Genomic DNA, 9,557 nt, shown 5'->3' on the forward strand with positions numbered 1-9,557 from the left:
GAAGGAAGGGCAGGGTTTGGATGGATGGAGCAAAAAGGGGAAAATAGGGGCATCTGTAATAATGTCAACAATATAAGTAAAATATATATTATAAAAAAAAAAAGAAAACAAATAAACAATAAAACAAAAATTCTCACATCCTTTTTATATGCAGTAATATTTAAAAATTATAAATACATTACTAGTAAGTAACTCTCAATTTGGCAATATATACTAAATTTAAATTTATGTAAAGTTTTGACATCAATTCTCCATTTAATTTTTGATTTCACAAAAATACTTGCATAATTTTGCACAGATATCGAAAAAGTATTATCCATTACAGCACTGTTTGTAACAGTTGAATATGAGAAACCATCAAAACATTCATCCAGAGGCAGAGAGCTTAAACACAATATGGTATGTTCACAATCTTCACTTTTCTATAGCCTGCCTAGCAGATTCATGCCTATCTGTTGTTTCCTACACACTACCCCTTCTCATGGTCAAGAGTTCATTAATTTTTGCACCCTGGAACTGAAGCCCACCTATCTGTCTTTCCAGTAATTTGCTGGACACCAATTTGAGATTTTCAGAGAAACAGAATTTCTGAGAGCCCAGAAAGTGTGTGTGCCCCATAGGGTGGGCTGTGTTACCTGCTCCCTGGCAGGACAGTGGAGAGGAGCTATTGGGCCAAAGGTATTCCAGAGGCCCAACATTTAGAAAGCTAGGGTCATGGCACAGGTGAGCAGACTTTTTGGGGCCGCCACTCTGAGGGCAAAAACAGGAGGTGTTTGCCTGGACTGAAGGTCAGTGGCTGGCATGCTAGAGGTGCCCTCCCTGAGGCAGGGTCACAAGTGCTAGATTACATCACAAAGTGTGACCTCCCTCAGGGGCATGGACTCAGAAATGAAGAGAAACCCAAGATCAGGAGTGAGGGAGGCCTCAGACCAGCATACATGTGCAAGCTGAGAGTGCTGGAGATTCAGGAGAACCACGAGCTGGCACCTGGGTCAGAGTCTGGCTCCACAAGAAGGAAGGAGCAGCTGGCAGTGGGGCAGGTTGGAAAGTCCACTGAGGATTGGACCAGGAACTCTTAGGGCAGCAAAACACTTTAACTGTCTCATGTTGTAGGCCTGAAACACACAAGCAAGAGTAGGTGGTGAGACACACGGGGTAGGTACTGGCACATCTGGGCTAAGTGCTCTCCCTGAAACCACAGATCACACCCTGGATAAGGGGGCAGATGCCTGGGAGCAGAGACTCCTCATGGGTTATTGTGGGTGGATTTCCTTAGAGGACAAGGGTAGACCTATGGGTGACCCTAAGGGCTCTGTCTTGAATCAAACTGGGCTGATGCTGTTGTGGTAAAATCTTTGAACCTGTAGCAGCAGCAGTGGTCACCATACCTCGCCTACACCTCCAGCCCTGAGAGGACAAAGAGGCTTACCTGTGCCCCTGGATGGAAGGACCATGACAAGTCTCTGTGGGTCCTTCCTGCTCCTGCTTACCCTTTTGGTGACCTTCATGGCCAGCACAGACCCAGAGAAGAATAAGGTCAAGGTTCTAAGGGAATTAAAAGTTATTGATGCCTCGAATTTCAACGTGAAACAGTGTCTGTGGATTGCCATGCAAGAGTACAACAAAGAGAGTGAAGATAAGTATATCTTGCAGGTGGTCAAGATAGTGCGAGTCCAGCTGCAGGTAAAGGTGTTCTCTTTTACTATGCATATTTACATATGGTGGTACAGACGGAAAAGCCAGTGTGAAAGATTGGGCTTATGATAAAAACACTGATAAATGAAAATCTTAAATATGTAAGTGCTTAAGCACATGTACATTTGCACGTTACTATAACATTAGTGCATTTTCTATATATTCTTGGATTGTCATTCTAAGTACTTTACATAGTAACTTATTTAAATCCAAAACTACAAACCAAATGCTAATTATTTGTATTTGCTAAGGTTACTGGGAGATTGAGCAGCATGAATATTTGGCAATAATGCTGCCACGGGCAGCATTTCAACATAGCCACATAACATGGAGTGTGGAGTTGAAAGAGACACATGGCATACTAATAGATAGACTGATAAAGTGCCTCTTCCTATATTCTTTAATGCTTTTAACCCAACATTTTTTTTTTCCTTCACTGATTTTAGAAGAGAGAGGAAGTGAGAGGGAGAGGGAGATAGAAACATTGATGAGAGAGAACATTGATTGGCCATCTCCTGCATGCCCCCCACTGGGGATTTGGCCCACAACCTTGGCATGTGTCCTGACCGGGAATCCAACCAGCGACTTCTTGGTGCATGGGTCGAAGCTCAACCACTGAGCCAATCCAGCCGGACTAACCCAACATTTTAATGGAAGTGGAGACATTATGATTTTCTGTTTATAGAAATGCATCTGTCCTCATAAGACCATGAATTTGCCCAACACTAAGAAATGTTGCTGACTTGGATTCCAGTGTAGGTGATGCTCCCTGGAGTTTCCAACATGTGGCCTTGGTGCCATGATTGAGAAAAGGCTCTCAGTGTTGAAATTCAGCCTTATAATTCAGGCTTGTATTTGCACCATGCAACTTGCGAGAATAAATTGAAAATGACAGGTCATTGTTGGCAGAGCTTATTTTAGTTTTTATACTTTCCAATCTGTTTCTGTTTGCAGGAGCTGGGCCACTTACCATGTTGGTACTTAGGAGCCCATTTCTTGGGAACATGAGAGCCATGAGCACAATATTTACAGAATGTTACACTGATGGTGCAGCAGTTTTATTGATTGGGAACGTGCCACAGTCCACCTGGAGGCACATTTTTGTGGCATTTTGAGATAAAGAAATGGATCCTAAGCCTTGTAATTTCTCTAGTCTTCTTCAGTTTGTTTTTTCTTTTGGTACCCAAGTAGAAAACATATTTAGCAAGTTTCTCCCAAGCCACTTCTATGCTAGCCACTGTAGATGGGGCTGTGAGATGGATAGAAATGATCACAGCCTTTAGGGAGCCAGCAATTGAGTTAGAAAGAAAAAATTGCTAAACCAGGAATGAGAGCTGTGATGTTTGTTCCAGTGGCATGGAACACAGACAAGGTCTTGGTGTCAGAGGACGACTTCTTTAAATAGCATTTCTCACCTGAGAAGCTTAATGTCCTACTGCACGCTCATCAGTTAAATGAGGGTCTCTAGGTGCAACCCTGGTCTCAGGAGCCAGTGTGACTGGCTAGGAAGTAAACAGGGACCACCATGTCTGTCCTTGTAGGCCATAGGCAAGACTTTTACTTTATTTTATGAGCACTAGAAAGACAGACAAACATGAGTTCTGAGAGTTCTCAGAATCCATCTCATTCGATTTGGGTTTTAAAACTGTCCTTCTAGTTAACTTATATTTAGAAAGAGGTTATGCAGATTCAGTAAAGGTGTCCATGTAACTAACTGGATGGCTCCCAGCTTTCCAACAGTTCAGGTTCATGATTCCCAGGAATCACCACATAGCAATCCTATGCCTTTCTCTGGCTGGACAAGAAGAGTGGGCAGAAACAAGAGAGGAGTGAGCATGGTGGTTTGGGATACTAGTTCTCATGCGAGGACACCTTGTTTGAGCGCTGGGTTGTCTGATTGCTAGATGGATAGTTACTTAGTGCCTCTGTGCCTCAGTTTTTTTACAAAGAAAATATGGAAACAACAGACTTACCATGGAAGGTTTGGTGTGTGTGTTAACTGGGTTATTGTGTGCAAAGCCCTGGGAATAGTGTGTGCCAGAGAGTGAGCACTGGTGAAGGTTAGTATATACTAAGACTAATAGGAAGTCCTGCTGATGATCAGGTTCACCTCCATGCTATTTTTGAGGTTCTTTAAATAGAAACTTAATTTCCAAACCTAAGGGCAGCTCTGTTGGTCACTTCTTGATGTTGTCTAACCAGCTTCTCCCTGAAAGGCCTGAGTCTCCCTTGTTAATTCTTTGGAACACAGTAAAAATTTAATACAAATTTATCAAGGCTTGGAGATGGCAATAAAGAAAAAGTGGCGTCTAGGGAAGCTGGAACCAAGTTGCAGATACTCCTTTTCATCTCCTGCTGTGATGTTTTTCATTTATGAATTCAGTAATTGCTGATTCCTTGCTACAAATCTATTGCTGCACTCCTTGCTAAACACTCTTTTGGCATGGCTCCTTAAGGACTGTTTGCTGAAGTGTTGGGAGGGGCCTTGGGTGGAAAAGCTTCAAGGGGCAGGGGATTTAATCAGATAACAGAACCTGTGGGGTGTGTTGTACAGAAAAAGAACCAGGGAGGATGTCCAATGTGGCTGAAGTGTCTGTCCTCCCATCTGGCCCACATGAATATGTAACATCTTGGGCTCAGAGGAGTTTATGGTCCTGGTGACTTCAGTTTCTCTCCCCTTAACCCTTCACTGACCATGGAACAAAAAATGAAATTAGAATGCCTTGCCTTCTAGAATGCCCCACACTGGGAAGGAACCTTTTCCCTGAGTATCCAGCTCCCGGTAGGCCTGCATAACTGGTATCAGTGTGCAAAGAAATCCAAGCAGTGGACATGATTGGAGAAAGACCACAACAGATAGAGAAATAGGATGAAAGTGAGAGCAATTTTTTAGTGTTTGCCAAAACTTTTTAAAAGTAAAATACAACTTTTTGAATAAAATTGCACAATTGTTATAATTGCTGATTGACAGGTCACAGATCATTTGGAATACTTCATTGATGTTGAACTTGCCCGCAGCAATTGCAGAAAGCTTTCAAACAATAATGAAAATTGTGTCATTCAAGAAAATTCCAAACTGGAAAAAGTAAGTGACAAACCAACTGGCTGTGATGGTTTTGGCTACTCTGAGCCCAAGCCAGAATAACTTGGGGTACTCAGACTCTCTTTTTGAGATCCAAGTAGTTTTTGGTTCACTCTCAATGTTTAGCCCCCAAAGTGGTCAACCCTGTGGCATTTAGAGTGGAGAATGTAGGGCAGCAGCATGTGTTGGACCTCTCTGAGTCTTTCCTCACACTTTATCCTTCGGACAGCTGTCAAAGTCACTGTTATTTCAAGGGCTCCATCAGCTCTGGCCTGTTGGTACAGCAAAACTTGCCAATGCATATTTATTGAAAGTCTACTCTCTTGGACCTGAATGAGCTACTAGGCTGTTACTGGTCTAACTGTTCATCCTCATGAAGACACAAACGGAAACTTGTTTAATCACTAATCTATTGATTTAAGCTTACTTGCACCAGGTGCTATTCTGGGTACTGAAGATTAAGTAGTGACTAGGCCAGACGGTGTTCCCATCCCAGGCTTAGAGTTGATTCTTGCTAAGCTCAGCCGTAGTTTCTATGAAGGTCCAATGACTCCCACCAAAGGGCTGACTTGGCCCAGGGCCTTTGGCCTCAGGCTTCTATTTTGTATTTCAGAGGTGAGGAGAGCACTGGATTTATCTAAGTGTTTAGTCTGATATTGATGAAAGCCCCTGAGTTTTGCCTAAGAGGAGTGTTTTCGCCCCATTGTTTATACCAGTGGTTCTCCACATGAGTGGGCATCAGAATGACCTGACAACCTTAATAAACCCAGATGGCTGTGTTCTACCTGCAGAGTTTCTGATTCATTGGTCTGGAATGGGATCTAAGAATGTGTATTCTTGGACAAGTTCCCAGGTGATGCTGCTGCTTCTGTCATTGAGTACAGGAAATTGCAAAGGCCTGCTAACAAAGTACATTCCCATTATGTCTGAAACTATCTCTGTGTGCTCAAACTGAACAAGTTCAATCGTTTCTAGTTAATAGTAGATACCCATCAGGACAAACATTTAAGCAATGAGCATGTCTTAATGCCATCTGATCTTTTATGTTAGTTTTGTTAGTAGAATTATAGTCAGTTTAAATATATATTTTATACTGGGCTTATTGGAGTTATATTGAAAGTTGTTTTTACCTGTTTGTAGAAAATATTAAAGATAATTAAGGAGGTTTTTTTTCTTCTCAAAAAGCTCACTTATACTATCTAAGGTTTTCATGGACAATCTCAGTTTTAAGGTACATGTTTTTAAGCATGCATTTATCAACACTAAAAACTTTCTTTCTAAGCCTTTGGAATAATGCTGAAGAGTTATAATGTCAAACAATTATTCTTATTCCCACTTTAATAGTAATACTTTCGGTATTTAAATTCTGTATTAAATATTATGTAAATGCTAAATTTGGAAGTTCCTTCAATTCCCACTTTATGAAGTGTTATTTTAAAAATTAAGAATATTTTCTTCTATCAATTATTCTTTCAGCATCTACCAAGTATACTGAATAACTTTTCTTCTTTGAACCATTAGTGTTATAAACTAAAATAATAGGTTCCCTAGTATTGAGTTATTCTTACATGTCTGGACTATGGTACACTTGTTATTTTTGTGTGTGGCTTTAAAACTTTATTTGATTATTAGTTCTCATCCTCATTGACTGACCGTAGGTTTTTGAAAATGGTGACAGGTACATAGCTAACAAAGTAGATACATTTTCTGGATAACTACATATAGAATATGGTGTGGGATATTTCTTATTCCTTTGATTCTGACAGTTTTGCTGACCCTGGTGTTGATGGGCACATCTGACATTTTTATCTCTTTGACAGAAAATTTCCAGCTCTCTGAGTGCTAGGGTGGGGGAGGGTGTGCACTTCTTGAAGGCTACTCCACCAAGGTGCTTGTAAACACTGATGGTGTTTTCTTAGCTACCACCACATTGATGGCAGACAGCTTCTCCTTCCTACCACCTTTCTTTGTTGCAGCCCTTTTGCTGGCCATAGGTTGGAAAGAAAGAGTGTGATGGATTGTGTCTGCACTGATCTGCTAGAATGCAGTGGGATTCAATATTCCACTTTTTATTTAGGACTTTTGCTTTTATATATGTTAAGTACTCTCAAACTTCCCTAATGTTAAGAATCTTCAAAGGATGAAGTACACGAACACACGGACACACATTTACACATGGAGACCCATTCCATCTACTCATCCTAAACCTACTGGATCAAATTTCAAGGTACAGACACCCACATATATTTTATATCACTGAGAAAGTCTGAGAAGCACTGCATTAGAGGTGTAAAAGTCTGAAGCCTCTAGCTATCAGTAATTGCTTAACTTGCTAGAATTTGTTTTTAATCCTCACTGGAGAATATGTTTATTGATTTTAGAGAGAGAGAGACAGAGAGAGAAACATGGACAGGAGAGAGAAACACAGATTGGCTACCTCCCATGCACAACTAAACTTGGGATCAAACCTGAAACCTAAGTATGTACCCTTACCTGGAATCCAACCACAACCTTTATGGTGTACGGGATGATGCTCCAACCAACTGAGTCTCCGAGCCAGGGCCCTAATATTTTTTTAAAGCACTTTTGTTCTATTTACTCGGACAAACATTTAAGTAGTAAGAATGTCTTAATGCCATTTTTTAAGTTTGCTGGTGATACTGCTTCTATAGGTTTTGGAACCAGCAGCTTGGCTTACAATATTGTTTCAGCAGATTTGTCTGCTCTGCTGTAATAAGAATGGAGGCTTTCCATCTTTTTCTGAATTCTGAATCAGTTTAAAAACTAAGAGAGCTTTTGTTTCCCTAGTTCTGATGTAATTTGCCTATAAAGTTATCTTGATTTGGTATTTTTTGTGGGCCTGTGGGGAAAAGAGGCCTTCATTGTCCTCTTTTACATGTGTCTAATACTCAGCACAGATCAACTTTCCTTCTCTTTGACTCCATTGGACTCATGGCTCCTGAAAGTACCTCTATGTTTCCAGTCAATTATTTAAGATACCTTTTACTGTTTTCCAGAACTTCTACCTGCCTGTCACTATCTATCTATCATCTATCTATCTATCTATCTATCTATCTATCTATCTATCTATCTATCATCTATCTATTATCTATGTATTTATCTACCCACCTGCCATCTATCTAATTATCTATAGCTATTCATGTATGCATTTATCTATGTACTCATTCATGCATCCCTTGACCTATTTATTCATCCATCCACCTATTCAGCCCTTTATTTGTTACTGAAAAGGGGACCTGGCCCTGGGCTGGTCTGCCTAGGGCCATGCTGGTAGTGTATGGGTTCTTGACTTTGTGCAGGAAAAGTTTCACAACATGACTCCAGGTTTGTCTGGGATGAACTGCCATTTTCCATTGTTGCCTTGGTTCCAAGCCTTGTGGGAACCCTTAGAGTTTAGAAGATGCATGCCTATGGCCATGCTGCTGGGAAAGAAAGCACACTGGGTCCTTTTTCCTGAGGCTTTTATTTCTCTCTTGCAGTCAGGAAATCTTAGGGGAAGTCTCAGGAGAGGGTTTCAACAGAATATTCATCTGTTTTCTAGGTGTGCTTCTTAAGGGTCATGGTCTTCACTTTGGTCAGTGTCAGGGCAGGGGGTGATTAGTCATTGTAGCTGGTCTTGGTGTTGTCCACCTGGTTTTGCTGCTTTTCTGGGTCTGGAGCTGAAATACAACTGAGGCCTAGATGCTATTTCTAGGGAGGTGACCTTCTGTATCTGCTGTAAATTGCTCTGCCAGTTTTTTCAGATATCTCACTTGTGCTGACTTACTAACCTGTCTCATATCTACTCATTTATCCATCTATTATACACAGATATAATATTTTATTTCAAAGGTATTTTAAAAGGGAGAGAAGTTCTCTTTGAAATAAAACTTATGTTAGGCCCTAGAACCTTCTAAATTGCTCTTATCCTGACTTATTTGTTATTAGAACAAAAGGCATTATTTAATTATTAATGCAACATACATTAGTTTAATCTGACATAGCACTTTTTTATTTATATTGTAAACAATATTATAGAAGATTAAAAATAAAATGAAGTTTACATATGAGCTTCTACCAAAATATAATGATCATTAGTATTTGCTGGCTAATGATTGCATGGAAACAGAGATTCCTCCGAAGTCATCAGCACTTGCTGATCACTGTAAAAGTTTGCAGCAATCAGCTAGCAGATTCCTGGAAGCATTTCTTTATAGATAATGACCATCATCCAGTATATTTCTAAGCTGATATCTAGCAGCAGGAGAATTTTTTTTTCTCTTTCTCTTGGCACACTACTGATTTTTTTTGTGTGGTGCTGGTCTTTTTCAGAAAGTAACGTGCAACTTTTTAGTTGGAGCGCTCCCCTGGAATGGTGATTTCACCGTGATGAAGATGCAGTGTGGAGATACCTAGGGTGTTCTGGAGTACATCCCCCCCACCTCTGCCTTTCTCTGAAAATAATCGTTTGCAACATGCTTTCCTCATGAATGCTTCTTTGCTTGCCATTTTGTTTTCTAATTTCATATTAGGTGGTAACAAAAGATGGGCATGTCTAATTACTCCTTCCTGGCTTCAGGGGGGCCCCTTGCCTTTAGCCAGCCTGATGGCCCACCAGCAAGAATAACTTTGTCACTGAGTACAAAGGATGGAGTGAGGTCTAATTCTGCCCCCTACTGCAAGTCTGAGGAGGAATCACTTTTTGATTGGGTAAAAACCCTTTACAGAGGTGTGAACCCAGTGGGTGCTAACTCAATGTGTTCCTTTTGGAAGTCTTTGG

At 40.7% G+C, this 9,557-nt stretch overlaps 1 protein-coding gene across 1 annotated transcript; it reads left to right on the forward strand.

The window, feature by feature from the left end:
• The first annotated feature begins 1,452 nt into the window (after positions 1 to 1,452).
• On the forward strand, positions 1,453 to 9,193 carry CST8 (cystatin 8). The gene is made up of 3 exons (XM_036245930.1): positions 1,453 to 1,683; positions 4,667 to 4,780; positions 9,110 to 9,193. Exons 1-3 carry the CDS (start codon positions 1,453 to 1,455, stop codon positions 9,191 to 9,193), a joined length of 429 nt encoding a protein of 142 aa, XP_036101823.1.
• Positions 9,194 to 9,557: the final 364 nt, after the last annotated feature.

Source organism: Molossus molossus, unplaced genomic scaffold (assembly GCF_014108415.1).
Source record: "Molossus molossus isolate mMolMol1 unplaced genomic scaffold, mMolMol1.p scaffold_m16_p_6, whole genome shotgun sequence".
Lineage (NCBI taxonomy): Eukaryota > Metazoa > Chordata > Mammalia > Chiroptera > Molossidae > Molossus > Molossus molossus.

Bases quoted from the DNA above. Each gene is read 5' to 3' on its own strand.
- CST8 (XM_036245930.1), top strand. From the start codon at position 1,453: ATGACAAGTCTCTGTGGGTCCTTCCTGCTCCTGCTTACCCTTTTGGTG. The intron at 1,684-4,666 runs GTAAAGGTGTTC...GCTGATTGACAG, and splicing joins TAGTGCGAGTCCAGCTGCAG to GTCACAGATCATTTGGAATA. The intron at 4,781-9,109 runs GTAAGTGACAAA...GGTCTTTTTCAG, and splicing joins AAAATTCCAAACTGGAAAAA to AAAGTAACGTGCAACTTTTT.